We start from the raw sequence: 18,780 nt of genomic DNA on the forward strand, positions 1-18,780 counted from the left end.
TAACTAACTTGAATTTAAATTTAAAAAAACAAGGTAAAATAAAAATTTAAAAATAAAATAAAATTCAATGGTTGAATGTAATACATTTTGACCAGAGTGAAAGAAAGTATTAGTAAAATTTTTTTTAAAAGAGAGTTATGTAAAACTTTCACAGAATGTACCACAGAGAGTCAAAGAATAAACATTCAAAACATCTACATGTATGTCAGATAGTGTGAGATCTGGGGCACCTGGGTGGCTCAGTCAGTTAAGTGTCTGCCTTTGGCTCAGGTCAGGATCCCAGGTCCTGGGATGGAGCCCCACATTAGGCTTCCTGCTCAGCAGGGAGCCTGCTTCTTCCTCTCCCTCTGCCTGCCACACTCCCCCTGCTTGTGCGCTCTGTCAAATAAATAATTAAAAAAAAAAAAGACAGCATGAAATCTAACATTGTTTGCTTAGAGTCACAGAAGAAAATGTAGTAAACATTAGAAAAGATAAGGGCTCAGAACTGTGCAGAACTGATGGAAGATAATAATCCACAGAATTAAGAAGACCAGCAAATCCCAAGCAAGAAAAACAAATCTACACCTAGATATATTATAAACTTTAGAGACTCAAAAGAGAAAAATCATAAAAGCAGCCAGAGTGGGGGAAAAAAAAGATAAAATACTTTTAAAAGAACAGCAGTAAGACTGATATCTAATTTCTAAAGAGCAATACTGGAAACCAAGAGAATATAATATACAGAGACAAAATAACTACTCATCAGAATTCTATAGCCACCAAAATATCTCTCAAGAAAATGGTGGTTAAAATAGCCCAAATTCAAAATCTAGCTGTAACAAAACAATATACTATCCACTTAATATTCGTCTTTATTTTTCTCTTTACCTATAATATATATATTTATTTTTCTCTTTACCTATGATATATATATTGCTTTAAACAGAACTAAATGCCTTAAGAATAATGAAAAGGTCAAATGAAATTAGACACACGGAAAATCATAGAATTTCTCAGGACCTATTTAGATTCCTAGCTTCTTTAACTATAAAATAAAGTTTTGAACAAGATGATTCCTAAGGTTTAGTTTTGCATGATTCTGTACCTAATTAACCACATGGCTACTGCATTATCACAGTAAAGATTTCATTTCGTTTAATCAGTGGTTTAAGTAACAAAAAATTAAGTGCTCTACCAGAGTTGCAAGTGATAAACTATATTTACATAATCAGGCTTGGAATATAAAAGATAAAGGATTCGTAAAACAGAAAAGAATCGTTTCTCCCCCATTAAAAGTGAGTACATATCAGAAAAACAACTTAATTGGAAGGGGCACCTGCACCCCAATGTTCATAGCAGCAATGTCCACAGTAGCCAAACTATGGAAAGAGCTCAGAGTCTATCAACAGATGAATGGATAAAGATGTGTTTTTATTTATTTATATATATATATATACACACACACACATATATATAATATGTGTGTTATGTATATGTTACATATATATATACATACATATTTACATACACACACACATACAAGGATGTGGGGGAGGCCAGGAGACTCCACACTGAGCCCAAGCACTATGCAGGACTTGATCCCACAACCCCGAGATCATGACCTAAGCTGAAATCAAGAGTTGGATGCTTAACTAACTGAGTCACCCAGATGCCCCAAGGTAAATTAAAACATTCTATCAATGAACCTGGAGGGCAGCCCCTGTGGCTCAATGGTTTAGCGCCTCCTTCAGCCCAGGGCGTGATCCTGGGGTCCCGGGGTCGAGTCCCGCGTCGGGCTCCCTGCGTGGAGCCTGCTTCTCCCTCTGCCTGTGTCTCTGCCTCTCTCTCTCTCTCTCTCTCTCTCTCTCTCTCTGTGTTCTCTCATGAATAAATAAATAAAATCTTAAAAAAAAAAAAAGAACCTGGAAAATTCTAACAGTACAGCAATGACTCATATAAACACTGATAGTGAGGAGCAAGTAACCTTTGTGCTACATGCAAAGAGGGGAACTTTGTACATTTTCCCTCACAAACACAGAAAGGTACTTTCTGTTCGGATAAAAGAAAAATAGTGTTAATGATCAAAAGTATGTGCTTACCTTGTAAAAACTCCTCCTTGCAAGCAATGAAGTAGAAGAAAACAACACTGACTTTCTTGGCCTGCTTTCTTTAAATCAGCCTTGAACCAAGAATAACTAAAACACTGCACCACAAGTGTTCCAAAAAGCATAAAGCTTACTGTTAAAATACCAAAAACATTTTGTCCTTCATAGAAAAACCTCACAGATACCCAGATGTCCACAATTAAATCAGTTATATAGATTACAATGCCAAGAACTGACAACATAAAAGTCAGTTTAGTATATTTCATTATGAATCACTATAGCTCTTGGTTATCTACTTTCTTCTCTCATACAAAAAAAACAAAGAAAAAGAGTATTAGTGCATCCGTAGTATTGCACTGAATTTTAATTTCTACTCCCTAAATTTACTCAGAAGAAAGAATAAATATTATGAAATTGGAACACTAAAACCAAAGTGACTGATTTTAATTTTCTGTTCTAAATCTCCTATCCAGGTCCAATCTTACAAGCTTTATTCAATCTTCTGTTTTTCAATGATCTTTACTGCAGATGACAACACCTAAAATGAAACATATATATGAGATTCTAAAAATCTTGAGTATAATATTAAAAACCATAGGCCATGACTTTATCAAACTTATACTTTTTCTAAAAATAATACCACTAAATATAGTTTTTATAATAGCTTTGGGAAAGTAAAGCCTCAGAAACATACTTATTAGTTGAAAACTTCCTTTGAGATGCACTTACCTTTTAAAAACCATAATCTACTAAGATATTTATCACAGGTCCATCTGTAGTGGCAAAAAGGTAGAAACAATCTGTGTCAACATAAGGAATTGGTAAATAATAGTAGATTCACAAAATATTACAAAACTACCAAAAAATATTTAACAAAGGTATAATACCTATGAAAATTCTTAATATAGTTTTTTAATCTTAATTCCAGCTAGGTAATATACAGTGTAATATTAGTTTCCAGTGTACAATATAGTGATTCAACACTCCCATAAACAGCCAATACTCATCACTAGTGCACTCTTTAATCCCCTTTACCTATTTCCACCCACCCACCTCCCTCTCCTAACCATCAGCGTGTTCTCTGTAATTAACTTTTTTTTTAAAGATTTCATTTATTTATTCATTCATAAGAGACAGAGAGAGAGAAGCAGAGACATAACAGGTTCCATGCAGGGAGCCCGATGCAGGACCCGATCCCGGGGCCCCAGGATCATGCCCTGAGCCAAAGGCAGACGCTCAACTGCTGAGCCACCCAGACGTCCCTGTAATTAACTTAATACAGTTTTGAGTCCTCATCTAAGAATTGAGCTTAGGAAAATAAGCTACATACTCTTTGAAAAACCTTTATAACAGTAAAAAGTTGAAAACTACCTAAATGACAAATGAGACCTAGTTCAATAAATCATGGTACACTATAGAAAGGAATACACCACACAAAAAAGAATGAAGAATGAAGCAGCTTTGTATAAATTGATTTCAGAAGATCTCCAAGTGAAAAAACCAAGTGCCAAAGGGTAAATATAGCATTTATGGGTTTTCAATTATATACGGAAAGAGAGAAAGAAATTAGGAATAGAAAGCAAATGCAACTTCAATACTTTAGTTAATTATTCTTTTATATTGTTGAATTTTTTACAAAATAACATGTACCCATATATGAGTTATATAACCTCTTAAAATAAAAACAATAATGCTACTTTTAAAGAATTTCAATGACTGGACAAAATGTTAATATTTACCTAACACTATGTGCCAAGCATTAAACTAAATCTTTTTTTTTTTTTTTTTTTTTTAAGGAAGAAGGCGATATTTATTTTTTCAAACTCTATTCCAGCCAACTACCATAAACTCGGTTATTCTGAAGGCTCCTTGTTTCACTTTTTTTTTTTTTTTTTTTATTGGTGTTCAATTTACTAACATACAGAATAACCCCCAGTGCCCGTCACCCATTCACTCCCACCCCCCGCCCTCCTCCCCTTCTACCACCCCTAGTTCGTTTCCCAGAGTTAGCAGTCTTTACGTTCTGTCTCCCTTTCTGATATTTCCCACACATTTCTTCCCCCTTCCCTTCTTTTCCCTTTCACTATTATTTATATTCCCCAAATGAATGAGAACATATAATGTTTGTCCTTCTCCGACTGACTTACTTCACTCAGCATAATACCCTCCAGTTCCATCCACGTTGAAGCAAATGGTGGGTATTTGTCATTTCTAATAGCTGAGTAATATTCCATTGTATACATAAACCACATCTTCTTTATCCATTCATCTTTCGTTGGACACCGAGGCTCCTTCCACAGTTTGGCTATCGTGGCCATTGCTGCTAGAAACATCGGGGTGCAGGTGTCCCGGCGTTTCATTGCATTTGTATCTTTGGGGTAAATCCCCAACAGTGCAATTGCTGGGTCGTAGGGCAGGTATATTTTTAACTGTTTGAGGAACCTCCACACAGTTTTCCAGAGTGGCTGCACCAGTTCACATTCCCACCAACAGTGTAAGAGGGTTCCCTTTTCTCCACATCCTCTCCAACATTTGTTGTTTCCTGCCTTGTTAATTTTCCCCATTCTCACTGGAGTGAGGTGGTATCTCATTGTGGTTTTGATTTGTATTTCCCTGATGGCAAGTGATGCAGAGCATTTTCTCATATGCATGTTGGCCATGTCTATGTCTTCCTCTGTGAGATTTCTGTTCATGTCTTTTGCCCATTTCATGATTGGATTGTTTGTTTCTTTGGTGTTGAGTTTAATAAGTTCTTTATAGATCTTGGAAACTAGCCCTTTATCTGATATGTCATTTGCAAATATCTTCTCCCATTCTGTAGGTTGTCTTTGAGTTTTGTTGACTGTATCCTTTGCTGTGCAAAAGCTTCTTATCTTGATGAAGTCCCAATAGTTCATTTTTGCTTTTGTTTCTTTTGCCTTCGTGGATGTATCTTGCAAGAAGTTACTATGGCCGAGTTCAAAAAGGGTGTTGCCTGTGTTCTTCTCTAGGATTTTGATGGAATCTTGTCTCACATTTAGATCTTTCATCCATTTTGAGTTTATCTTTGTGTATGGTGAAAGAGAGTGGTCTAGTGTCATTCTTCTGCATGTGGATGTCCAATTTTCCCAGCACCATTTATTGAAGAGACTGTCTTTCTTCCAATGGATAGTCTTTCCTCCTTTATCGAATATTAGTTGCCCATAAAGTTCAGGGTCCACTTCTGGATTCTCTATTCTGTTCCACTGATCTATGTGTCTGTTTTTGTGCCAGTACCACACTGTCTTGATGACCACAGCTTTGTAATACAACCTGAAATCTGGCATTGTGATGCCCCCAGATATGGTTTTCTTTTTTAAAATTCCCCTGGCTATTCGGGGTCTTTTCTGATTCCACACAAATCTTAAAATAATTTGTTCTAACTCTCTGAAGAAAGTCCATGGTATTTTGATAGGGATTGCATTAAACGTGTATATTGCCCTGGGTAACATTGACATTTTCACAATATTAATTCTGCCAATCCATGAGCATGGAATATTTTTCCATCTCTTTGTGTCTTCCTCAATTTCTTTCAGAAGTGTTCTATAGTTTTGAGGGTATAGATCCTTTACATCTTTGGTGAGGTTTATTCCTAGGTATCTTATGCTTTTGGGTGCAATTGTAAATGGGATTGACTCCTTAATTTCTCTTTCTTCAGTCTCATTGTTAGTGTATAGAAATGCCACTGACTTCTGGGCATTGATTTTGTATCCTGCCACGCTACCGAATTGCTGTATGAGTTCTAGCAATCTTGGGGTGGAGACTTTTGGGTTTTCTATGTAGAGTATCATGTCATCGGCGAAGAGGGAGAGTTTGACTTCTTCTTTGCCAATTTGAATGCCTTTAATGTCTTTTTGTTGTCTGATTGCTGAGGCTAGGACTTCCAGTACTATGTTGAATAGCAGTGGTGAGAGTGGACATCCCTGTCTTGTTCCTGATCTTAGGGGAAAGGCTCCCAGTGCTTCCCCATTGAGAATGATATTTGCTGTGGGCTTTTCATAGATGGCTTTTAAGATGTCGAGGAATGTTCCCTCTATCCCTACACTCTGAAGAGTTTTGATCAGGAATGGATGCTGTATTTTGTCAAATGCTTTCTCTGCATCTAATGAGAGGATCATATGGTTCTTGGTTTTTCTCTTGCTGATATGATGAATCACATTGATTGTTTTACGGGTGTTGAACCAGCCTTGTGTCCCAGGGATAAATCCTACTTGGTCATGGTGAATAATTTTCTTAATGTACTGTTGGATCCTATTGGCCAGTATCTTGTTGAGAATTTTTGCATCCATGTTCATCAGGGATATTGGTCTGTAATTCTCCTTTTTGGCGGGGTCTTTGTCTGGCTTTGGAATTAAGGTGATGCTGGCTTCATAGAACGAATTTGGAAGTACTCCATCTCTTTCTATCTTTCCAAACAGCTTTAGGAGAATAGGTATGATTTCTTCTTTAAACGTTTGATAAAATTCTCCTGGGAAGCCATCTGGCCCTGGACTCTTGTGTCTTGGGAGGTTTTTGATGACTGCTTCAATTTCCTCCCTGGTTATTGGCCTGTTCAGGTTTTCTATTTCTTCCTGTTCCAGTTTTGGTAGTTTGTGGCTTTCCAGGAATGCGTCCATTTCTTCTAGATTGCCTAATTTATTGGCGTATAGCTGTTCATAATATGTTTTTAAAATCGTTTGTATTTCCTTGGTGTTGGTAGTGATCTCTCCTTTCTCATTCATGATTTTATTAATTTGAGTCTTCTCTCTCTTCTTTTTAATAAGGCTGGCTAATGGTTTATCTATCTTGTTAATTCTTTCAAAGAACCAACTCCTGGTTCTGTTGATCTGTTCCACAGTTCTTCTGGTCTCGATTTCGTTGAGTTCTGCTCGAATCTTTATTAACTCCCTTCTCTTGGGTGTAGGATCTATTTGCTGTTTTTTCTCTAGCTCCTTTATGTGTAAGGTTAGCTTTTGTATTTGAGTTCTTTCCAGTTTTTGAATGGATGCTTGTATTGCGATGTATTTCCCCCTTAGGACTGCTTTTGCTGCATCCCAAAGATTTTGAACGGTTGTATCTTCATTCTCATTAGTTTCCATGAATCTTTTTAATTCTTCCTTAATTTCTTGGTTGACCCTTTTATCTTTTAGCAGGATGGTCCTTAACCTCCATGTGTTTGAGGTCCTTCCAAACTTCTTGTTGTGATTTAGTTCTAATTTCAAGGCATTATGGTCCGAGAATATGCAGGGGACAATCCCAATCTTTTGGTATCGGTTCAGACCCGATTTGTGACCCAATATGTGGTCTATTCTGGAGAAAGTTCCATGTGCGCTTGAGAAGAATGTGTATTCAGTTGAATTTGGATGTAAAGTTCTGTAGATATCTGTGAAATCCATCTGGTCCAGTGTATCATTTAAAGCTTTCGTTTCTTTGGAGATGTTTTGCTTAGAAGACCTATCGAGTATAGAAAGAGCTAGATTGAAGTCACCAAGTATAAGTGTATTATTATCTAAGTATTTCTTCACTTTGGTTAATAATTGATTTATATATTTGGCAGCTCCCACATTCGGAGCATATATATTGAGGATTGTTAAGTCCTCTTGTTGAATAGATCCTTTAAGTATGATATAGTGTCCCTCTTCATCTCTCACTACAGTCTTTGGGGTAAATTTTAGTTTATCTGATATAAGGATGGCTACCCCTGCTTTCTTTTGAGGACCATTCGAATGGTAAATGGTTCTCCAACCTTTTATTTTCAGGCTGTAGGTGTCCTTCTGTCTAAAATGAGTCTCTTGTAGACAGCAAATAGATGGGTCCTGCTTTTTTATCCAGTCTGAAACCCTGCGCCTTTTGATGGGGTCATTAAGCCCGTTCACATTCAGAGTTACTATTGAGAGATATGAGTTTAGTGTCATCATGATATCTATTCAGTCTTTGTATTTGTGGACTGTTCCACTGAACTTCTTCTTAAAGGGGAATTTTAAGAGTCCCCCTTAAAATTTCTTGCAGAGCTGGTTTGGAGGTCACATATTCTTTTAGTTGCTGCCTGTCTTGGAAGCTCTTTATCTCTCCTTCCATTTTGGATGAGAGCCTTGCTGGATAAAGTATTCTTGGTTGCATGTTCTTCTCATTTAGGACCCTGAATATATCCTGCCAGCCCTTTCTGGCCTGCCAGGTCTCTGTGGAGAGGTCTGCTGTTACCCTAATACTCCTCCCCATAAAAGTCAGGGATTTCTTGTCTCTTGCTGCTTTAAGGATCTTCTCTTTATCTTTGGAATTTGCAAGCTTCACAATTAAATGTCGAGGTGTTGAACGGTTTTTATTGATTTTAGGGGGGGATCTCTCTATTTCCTGGATCTGAATGCCTGTTTCCCTTCCCAGATTAGGAAAGTTTTCAGCTAGAATTTGTTCAAATACATATTCTGGCCCTCTGTCCCTTTCGGCGCCCTCGGGAACCCCAATTAAACGTAGGTTTTTCTTTCTCAGGCTGTCGTTTATTTCCCTTAATCTATCTTCATGGTCTTTTAATTGTTTGTCTCTTTTTTCCTCAGTTTCCCTCTTTGCTATCAACTTGTCTTCTAGGTCACTCACTCGTTCTTCCACCTCGTTAACCCTCGTCGTTAGGACTTCTAGTTTGGATTGCATCTCATTCAATTGATTTTTAATTTCTGCCTGATTAGCTCTAAATTCTGCAGTCATGAAGTCTCTTGAGTCCTTTATACTTTTTTCTAGAGCCACCAGTAGCTGTATAATAGTGCTTCTGAATTGGCTTTCTGACATTGAATTGTAATCCAGATTTTGTAACTCTGTGGGAGAGAGGACTGTTTCTGATTCTTTCTTTTGAGGTGAGGTTTTCCTTCTAGTCATTTTGCTCAGTGCAGAGTGGCCAAAAGCAAGTTGTATTGGGAAAAAGAGAAAAAGAGAGGAGAGAAAGAAGGAAAGAAAAGAGAAAGAGAAAAAAAAGGGAAGAAAAAGAAAAAAAAACGAAAAAAAAAAAAGGGGAAGAAAAAGAGAAAGAAAAAGAAAGGAGAAAAAAAGGGGGTGGGGGAAGGATACAAATCAAAAAGCAAAATAAAACAAAAACAAAAACAAAAACAAACAAACAAAAAAAGAACCACCGGGGAGTATCTTCTGATTCTGTGTACTTTAAGTCCCTTGGCTTCTCCTGGAAGTTGTCCGTCTAGCTGGTGTTCTGGGGGAGGGGCCTGTTGTGCTGATTTTCAGGTGTTAGCAGTTGGGGGAGCTGCTGTGCCCCCTCCTGGTGCAGGGCTCAGTGGGGGTTGTTTACCCCGTGAGGCCGCAGGAGGAACAGCCCCAGTGGCGGGGCAGCTCTGGAAACCTGGATTCAGCCCCCGCAGGAACTCCGGAGCTCTCCGTCTGCAGGGCCTGGAGGCTCCGGGGCGGGGCCGCTGATCTGCTCAGCTGGGGCAGGAGCGTCCTTGCTGTCCTGGGCCCTCCCGGCCTCTGCCTGTCCCGGGGGAGGCCGGATCCTGGGCTGTGTCCCGGCGCCCTGTGCTCCGGGGCCTGCGCTGGTGGATTCGCGCTCCCGGGCCGCGCAGCCCCCTCCGCGGAGCTGCCGCCCAAGCCCCTCCGAGCTGCTCCTGGAACCGCGCAGCCCCCTCTGCACGGAGCCTCTTCCTCTGCCCGAGCCCCTCCGAGCTGCTCCCGGGGCCGCGCGGCCCCCTCCGCGGAGCCGCCGCCCGAGCCCCCCGAGCTGCTCCCGGTCCCGCCGGGTCCCGCCGTGCGCGCTGCAGCCCTTAGGGAGCTCGGCGCACTCTCCTGGGCGCGCAGTTGCTGTTACTGTCCCAGGGAGCCGGAGGGCATCCTCGCCCTACTGGTTCCTGCTCCCACTCCCCACAAGCCCCTTTCCGCCCGGGAAGGTCGGTGCAGCTCCTGCTCCTCCGGGACGGGGCTCTCCTGTCCTGGGGACACTCGCCCCGGCCTCAGCCCGGCTCCTCGCGGGGCCCCTCCCCCTTGGAGGCCTTTGTTCCTTTATTTCTTTTTCCCCGTCTTCCTACCTTGATAGAAGCGCGAATTCTTCTCACTGTAGCATTCCAGCTGGTCTCTCTTTAAATCTCAGGCCGAATTCATAGATTTTCAGGATAATTTGAAGGTTTTCTAGGTAGTTTGGTGGCGACAGGTGATTTGGAGACCCTACTCTTCCGCCATCTTGCTCCTCCCCCCCTAAACTAAATCTTATACATAAAATACCCCCATTTAGATCTTACATCAAATTTAGGAAATAGGTATTACTATTATGACCCCAATTTTATAAATGTGGGCTAAATATAATCTACAGATTTGTCTGACTTAGCAGCTGCTCCTGTATTTCCTGGGGTGCTCTTTTTGGACCCTTTGTACCTGCCCATGGTGCTTTCTGGTAGAGGCATGGAATTGGCAGCTGCAGTCTCTGAGCTGAGATAAACCTCTTGGTGGAGGCAGGGGAGCCAAGCCAGAGTCATATGCAGTACAGTGGTAGCAAATGGGCTGACCATTACTGCTGCAGGATTTGCAGGCTGTTATGTTCTGCAAGCCATAAAGCATATTGAGCCTCAAGCAGTCTTTCAAAGTCTACCAAAATCTGCCTTCAGTGGCAGCTATCAGAGAGGTGGGTTTGATTCCAAAATGCCAAAACAAGAGGCACCATTATAGCAGGTGTAAGCTCTACTGCCAATAAAGGAAAAATAAGAGCCACTCTTCTACAAATTACGCTCCTAAACAAGGGAGGATCTCCTTACATTGCAGCTAAAATCAACAAAGCTAAAGATTTACTACAAGGTTGAACTAAAAAATGAAGTAAATGTGCAATGAGTTTTACATTCTTATTAGTTTATGTTTAGGAGTGCCAGTTATTTATAATAAAACATCTCAAAGCTAAAAAAAAAAAAGTTTGATTCAACAATGTTTTCTTTAATTTTCCTAATTGCTAGTATTTCTTTTTTTTTTTTTTAAAGATTTTATTTATTTATTCATGATAGTCACAGAGAGAGAGAGAGGCAGAGACACAGGCAGAGGGAGAAGCAGGCTCCATGCAGGGAGCCCGACGTGGGATTCGATCCCGAGTCTCCAGGATCGCGCCCTGGGCCAAAGGCAGGCGCCAAACCACTGCGCCACCCAGGGATCCCCTAATTGCTAGTATTTCATATAAAAATCCAGATTTTTAACTAGTATCAAAAAACTGAAAGATTTACTACACTAGACTAACATTCCCTCATGAGCAGTAGATGCCTCCTAAATGGGGCATGCTCTCTCAAGTTCACCACAGTAGCCAGCTACCCCACCTCAGTCATTTCAGCAGCTGGGTCTCAATGCTAATATACTAGCTATGTGTCCTCAAACATGTTCTTTTACCTCCCTATGCCTTATTTTCTTTCACCTAAAATATGGAAATAATAATGGCATATACTTCATAGGGTTGTCTAAGAAAGATAATACTAAGAAAGATAAGAAGGCTAAGAAAGATAATACATATAAACCTCTAAAAAGTACCTGGCAAACAGTCAATAAATGTTAATTACCATTATTACCTTCCCTGCCTGCCTGATCCTATGAACATCTGAATTTGCAATCTTTGACTTCACTTTAAAAAATGTTAAGGGGGATCCCTGGGTGGCTCAGTGGTTTAGCGCCTGCCTTTGGCCCAGGGTGCAATCCTGGAGTCCCGGGTGCAATCGGGCTCCCGGCATGAAGCCTGCTTCTACCTCCTCCTGTGTCTCTGCCTCCCTCTCTCTATGTCTAAAATAAATAAATAAATAGATAGATAGATAGATAGATAGATAAATAAATAAATAACTTTAAAAAAAAAATGTTAAGTAAATGGGGCAGCCCGGGTGGCTCAGCGGGTTAGCGCCACCTTCAGCCCAGGGTGTGATCCTGGAGACCTGGGATCGAATCTCATGTCAGGCTCCCTTCATGAAGCCTGCTTCTCCCTCTATGTCTCTGCCTTTCTCTCTGTGTCTCTCATGAATAAATAAATAAAATCTTTTAAAAAAATGTTAAGTAAAAAAATACTATAGTATGATTGCAAAGCTTTAAAAATCCAAAGGAAATATGATTGGAGGAATACAAAAATGTTAATATAAGTTTTATCTGGGGAATTAATGGTATTACAGATGAATTTTTTCCTCTTCTTCTTTTCTATTTATATGAACTGAACTGTTTCCCTCCAAAGTTCTTATGTTGAAGTACTAACCACCAATGTGACTGTATTTAGAGGCCTCTAAGGAGGTAATTGAGATGAAAAGGAGTAATAAGGACAGGGCCCTAATTCAATAGGACTGGTGTCCTTATAAAAAGAAGCGACAACAGAGATTTATATCCCCCACACCCCACTTCCATACACAAAGAGAAAAGGCCACATGAAGATGCAGCTAGAAGGCAGTCATGTGCAACCCAAAAAGAGAGGCCTTGCAAGAAACCAACCCAGCTGGCACCTTGATATTGGACTTTTAGTCTCCAGAACTGTGAAAAAACAAATTTCCGTTGTTTAAGTCACATAGTTTGCGGTTACTCTATTATGGCAGCCCAAGTAGACTAACACCCTACATGTTCTATAAAGAACATTTATTACTTTAAAAACCAGGAGGGGGGATCCCTGGGTGGCGCAGTGGTTTAGCACCTGCCTTTGGCCCAGGGCGCGATCCTGGAGACCCGGGATCGAATCCCACGTCAGGCTCCCGGTGCATGGAGCCTGCTTCTCCCGCTGCCTGTGTCTCTGCCTCTCTCTCTCTCTCTCTCTCTCTCTCTCTCTCTCTCTCTGTGACTATCATAAATAAATAAAAATTAAAAAAATTAAAAAAAAATAAATAAATAAAAACCAGGAGGGGACAGTGTTACTAAAAACACAACCTAATATTTACAGTGTTCTTGGCATTCTACCACTTATAAGAATTTTGTTTAAAAGTTTTCAAAATAATATTAAAATGTATTTCACTCTTCTTACAGAAAAAAGAAAAATCACTATCACTATTTTTCCTGACAATAATGCTGTGGCCAACATGAAGAAAAAAATTATTTTAAAAATCTGAGTTTTCCCAATCTAGCAGGCCATGAATTTCCATGCAGCATGTTTCTTAAAATGAAAGCCATCATGCCCAAAATAAGCATGGAGTTTAGGAGGATGAGATTTAATTAGAAGGTTCTGTTCAATAAACTAAATACTTACTAGGAGTCTACCATGTGCTGTTTTAGGCTTTGGGATATATCAAATGACAAAAGAGATTTTTTTAAATCGCTGCCCTTATAGAACTTACATCCTAACAGAAAAAGATAGTCACAATAAAAATAAGCAAATTAAATATCATATTGGAAGGTGATATGTGCTACGGAAAAACACGACCCTAGGAGTTGGAAGTAAGAGACAGGCACATTATGAGCTGCAATTTTAATTAGAATGGTCAGGATGAGAGCACCTGGGTGGCTTAGTTAAGTGTCCAACCTTTGATCTCAGCTCAGGTCTTAAATGGTCAGGACAGTGCTCACTGAGAAGGTGGCATTTAAGTAATGAAATTAGCCAGGCGGGTATCATGTGGAAAAGCTTTCCAGATGGAAAGAACAGCTAGTTCAAAAATCTAATGTGATTTCAAATATGTCCTCCAGAAAAAAATAAAAGTTCCATAAAATACTGGCAACTTCCTTACCATGGTTATACTGGATGTGTTTAATGTGTATCCAAGTCCTGTTCTAACAGCATTCTTTAAAATGTAACTTTTTAAGCTTCACTCTCTAGGGAGGAAAAAGAACATCACATACGTAATGGAGGAATAGACAATAATAACACTAGCTATCATTGCTGACTGTTTACTATGTGCGAAGTGTTTTACGTACATTTTATTTAATCCTCACAATCTCTATGAGAAGGGCATTATTGGCCAGAACACTAATGCTTAAAGATGCTGGGTATTTAGATGAGTTACCTCTAATAAGTAAACTGATTTTAAACATAATTTCCTTAACATCACAGACTATAATATCTAAGCACTTCATGTGTACATTTCTTAACCACTCTCCCCACAAAGAGAGTTTCCTTCACCTGGTAGGCATACGGAAAACACTAGTTTTGAAATAAATTTTATAAGACAGGAAAAATAATTTCTAAGAAGCTTAGAAATTCCATTAGCAAAACATCAGATTCAACAGATGAATGTGATGTGGCAACCTCTCTATACCTAATTTAGTCAGAACATAATGCCAACTAGAAATAAAACTACACAGCAAAGAAAATAAACATAGCAGTTCTCTTTAAGAAAGACAACTCCTTCAATAACACAGTTATATAAACGTATATGAGGGATAGTCCATCTCTATCCCTATGGTTAATCACCATTCCAATTATCACCTTAGGAGAAATAATACCATCTACAAAATTTGACTCTATAGAGAATTTGTGACACTTGCTGACTTCATAGGAGAGTTTAATCCAATTTCATTCAGAGGTCAACCCAGCTATGTGGCTAACTGGCTGCCAGCCAGAATATATAACCTTTGCCCACTGTACATGTAATACAGCCGACATCTGAAGAAGTAAAGACTAGCAAACTTTAGTTTGTCAATCAAATTGAACACACATAAAATACAGACTTACCTGTCATATAAAAAAGAAAAGTCTTCTTTAACTCAAAGTCTCTCCTGGAAAATCTTCATCCTGGGAATCTTTTGTTTCTTCTTCACTGAAAACAAGTACCATTAAAGGGCATGTAAACCTTTGAGAATGAATACTAAAATGAAACTGAAATCACCTGTTAGTCATATGTAAGATTTCCTCCTCTAGTGATAAGAGAGTTTTATCATTGAAACTACAGTACACCCCTTTATAACTAACACATTGAGAGAAGAGATAATAGCTCCTCATACAACTTGACTAGGTTACAAGGTTTTACTGTATACAAAATTTAAGTTTTCAGGACACCTGGGTGGCTCAGTGGTTGAGTGTCTGAGTGCTCAGGTCATGATCCCGGGGTCCTGGGATCAAGTTCCAGGTTCCTCGAAGGGAGACTGCCTCTCCCTCTGCCTCTTTCTCTGGGTCTCTCATCAATAAATATTTTTTAAAAAACAAAATTTAAGTTTTAAGAAAATACAATTTGCCTCACAGCATATCCAAGTAAATAGTAAGTGAAAAGGAAGGAGATTCTTACATTTGAAGTACTCTGATAAAGAATCTACAAACAATTTTTAACATAATCCTACCTTTTTCAAATTGTATACCTTCTTAAGCCCTATGCCCCAAGAACATAGGATTGTTGGTTTCTGTTTCCAAAATACTGCAGTTGTTCTACTTCCAAGCCTTTTCTCAAGATTATTTACTGCTTAGAATGCCCTTCCTACCTCCATCTGATCAAGTTCTATCAGTCCTTTAAGAATCAACTTAAAACCCCACTACCTTTAAGCTTTCCCAGGTCTTCCTAATTAATTTATTCTCCCCTTCCTCCTCGCCATCCTTTCACTTCAGTTATACTTCTCTAGGATGTACTCACAGATTATAAGCCTCCAGAAACCCAATTATCATTTTAGCACCCCACCCCATATGTCTACAATAATACTGTGCATGTTGCAGGCAGATGATAAATGATTGTAAATGTAACTGAACAGAATATAAAAGCTTTGGTCGTATTTCCTGGGGAGAAGCTTAAACTTCAAGTCACATTACTTAGACATACCCACAAAGACAATTTTGCAGCAGCAGCCTAGATTTCTCTTCTGAGCTCAACCCATATACCCAAATGTCTATAGATTTCTTTATCAGGATATCCCACAGTCATCCCAATTTCAATTCGTCTAAACCAAGTTCACTACCCAACCTCTACTCCTCTTCTTCTGCTGGTGTCTGTATATATGACTCAAATGAAGCAACTTAAATTTTAAATCATTTGTTGGGTCCATTTGGCAGATGAAGAGCTTGGCAATGAATTAAAAGAAATAGAGATGGAAGCCACAAGGGAAATTCTAGTTTAAAACAAAAAGTCAAGGGATAAAAGAATGCAACTACCCACAAGTCCCAGAAATTACTGTTCCACCCTCTTCTCCAAGGTTTGTTGACTTTCTAGCACGAGGTTTTATAATTTTTTTTTAACTCATGATAGACATAGAGAGAAAGAGAGGCAGAAACACAGGCAGAGGGAAAAGCAGGCTCCATGCAGGAAGCCCAAGGCGGGACTCAATCCCAGAACTCCAGGGATTAATGGCGAGCCACCCAGGGATCCCCTAGCACGAGGTTTTTTAAAAAGGAAAATGGAGGGATCCCTGGGTGGCGCAGCGGTTTGGCGCCTGCCTTTGGCCCAGGGCACGATCCTGGAGACCTGGGATCGAGTCCCACGTCGGGCTCCCGGTGCATGGAGCCTGTTTCTCCCTCTGCCTGTGTCTCAGCTTCTCTCTCTCTGTGTGTGACTATCATAAAATTAAAAAAATATTTAAAAAAATATTTAAAAAAGGAAAATGGAGCTTCCTGACTGAATAGCCATTAAGTGATGGCTACACATAAATAAAATTGAGCTGAAAACGCCTGATGTGAGGGATTTTGACGGTTCTTCCAAACATTTTTTTTAAAGGGCATATTGCTTGCCTTCCTATTACAAAGGGGATAATTTACATGATTATTTCAGCAAAGATTTTTGAAACACTTTTCCATTAAAAGTACATCTTTGAGACACAAGGCAAAGAAATTTGTCACAAATAATCCAGGTGTGTCTTTCAAGAAATCTGGATTAAACCAATGATTTGTGGGCAGCCTAGGTGGCTTAGTGGTTTAGCACTGCCTTCAGCCCAGAGCGTGATCCTGGAGACCTGGGATTGAGTCCCACATTGGATTCCCTAATGGAGCCTGCTTCTCCCTCTGCCTGTGTCTCTGCCTCTCTCTCTCTCATGAATAAATAAAATCTTTATTAAAAAAACAAACAAAACCTAGCCTTTTCTCGAAGATGGCGCCGAAGACAAAGAAGGAAGCCCCTCAGCGGTTTGGCGCCTGCCTTTGGCCCAGGGCGCGATCCTGGAGTCCCGGGATCGAGTCCCGCGTCGGGCTCCCGGTGCATGGAGCCTGCTTCTCCCTCTGCCTGTGTCTCTGCCTCTCTGTCTCTCACTGTGTGCCTATCATAAAAAAAAAAAAAAAAAGAAGGAAGCCCCTGCCCCTCCCAAAGCCGAAGCCAAAGCCTTTGAAAGCTAAGAAAGTAGTTCTGAAAGGCGTGCACAGTCACAAAAAAAGAAGATCCCTACATCACCTACATTCCGACGACGACCCAAGGCCCTGCGTCTACGAAGGCAGCCCAAATATCCTCGAAAGAGCACCCCCAGGAGAAACAAGCTTGATCACTATGCCATCAGCAAGTTCCCCCTGACTACTGAGAAGAAAATAGAAGACAACACACTTGTGTTCATTGTGGATGTCAAGGCCAATAAGCACCAAACAGGCTGTGAAGAAGCTCTATGACATGGATGCGGCCAAGGTCAACACCTTGATCAGGCCTGATGGAGAAAAGAAAGTATATGTTCAACTGGCTCCTGACTATGATGCTTTGGATGTTGCCAACAAAATTGGGATCATCTAAGCTGAGTCCAGCCAGCTATAAATCTAAATTTTTTCGCCATTAAAAAAAAAAAACTAACGATTTGTAAAATACTGTACAAATTGTATTTTCTTTAGAAACATCTGCAAAGGGCGGCCCTGGTGGCCCTGGTTTAGCACCACCTTCAGCCTGGGGTGTGATCCTAAGAGTGTCTGGATCGAGTCCCGCGTCGGGCTCCCGGCATGGAGCCTGCTTCTCCCTCTGCCTGTGTCTCTGCCTCTCTCTCTCTCTCTCTGTCTGTCATGAATAAATAAAATCTTAAAAAAAAAAATCTGCAGAAAAAAAAAAGTTAAAATACGTTTCCTAAGTTTTAGAAAGCGCAAGCATCTATCAATTTCTCATTTTGAAAAAGACGGCGGGCTGCGGCGGGGGATACATGCCAGATCTCTCTGGAGGTTGTGCTTACGTACAATGATCATAATTCAAAGAAACGGGTCGTAGGATCTGTGCATTTCCTCCTAGGTAAAAACTGTAACTCGATTTCTTTTTTTTTTTTAATAGGGAGCGGTAGTTAGTAGCGAGAAAGTCCTCGCGGAGAAAACGCCTCAGGGCCGACCTAGGCGTCTGCACAGGAGCCTCACGAGGCGGGAGCCGCAAGCTCCTCGAGTCTGACGCGCTGGGGGCCAATGCGGGGGCCAGGGCTAGGGACGAGCCTTCCGACGCCGGGGGCGGGGGCGGGGGGCCACAGCTGTCACTGGCAGGTCTCCCAGTCTCCGTTTTCTCATCTGTAAGGCAGACCCCAAAAATAGCGCCTTCCTCTTCGTGTTGTCGTGAGGATTAAACGAGACGGCGTTAGCCCGGCGGTAAACACTGAGGAAACACGAGCTGCCGCCGTGACAGGGGGCGCACAGCGTTCTGCCCCCGCCCACGCCCACGCCCACGCCCCGCCCACGCCCCGCCGCTGCCCGAAAGTAACAAGCCACCCGCCCCAGGGTCTCGCGTCCCGCAGCGCCCCCCACACCTGCCTGCCCTGTGCTCCGCCACAAGACTCCCCGGGTCAAAAGGTCTCTCGTCCACCGGGATGACCTGGCCACAGACTCCCGTGAAGGCGCCAAGCTCCGTGACACGCGGCAGCGCTCGGCCGGCGGGACGCAGCCTCGCCTCAAGACGCCTCGCGCCACGCGCCACGCGCCACGCGCCCT

General features: G+C 40.9%; 1 protein-coding gene and 1 pseudogene across 18 annotated transcripts in view; one reads left to right on the forward strand and one right to left on the reverse strand.

The window, feature by feature from the left end:
* The window catches only part of XKR9 (XK related 9), a 236,409-nt gene that overhangs the window by 177,882 nt on the left and 39,747 nt on the right, over positions 1-18,780 (reverse strand). For 5 of the 18 annotated variants that reach the window (XR_012020059.1, XR_012020057.1, XR_012020058.1 and 2 more), the window contains exons 1-5: positions 18,604-18,765; positions 14,668-14,752; positions 13,724-13,808; positions 2,817-2,860; positions 2,082-2,625 (exon numbers count right to left, since the gene is read on the reverse strand). Coding sequence is in view for 9 of the 18 variants with exons in the window: in XM_072804270.1 (XP_072660371.1) it covers positions 2,082-2,353 (272 nt within the window). In the remaining 9 variants the exon portion in view is untranslated. Of the gene's footprint in view, positions 1-1,688; positions 1,846-2,081; positions 2,626-2,816; positions 2,861-13,723; positions 13,809-14,667; positions 14,753-18,599; positions 18,766-18,780 lie in introns of those variants that run through there. The other 13 variants (XM_072804273.1, XM_072804272.1, XM_072804279.1 and 10 more) reach the window with 12 other exon arrangements.
* On the forward strand, positions 3,492-10,867 carry LOC140620035 (mitochondrial import inner membrane translocase subunit TIM14 pseudogene; annotated as a pseudogene).

This window comes from Canis lupus, chromosome 28 (assembly GCF_048164855.1).
Source record: "Canis lupus baileyi chromosome 28, mCanLup2.hap1, whole genome shotgun sequence".
NCBI lineage: Eukaryota > Metazoa > Chordata > Mammalia > Carnivora > Canidae > Canis > Canis lupus.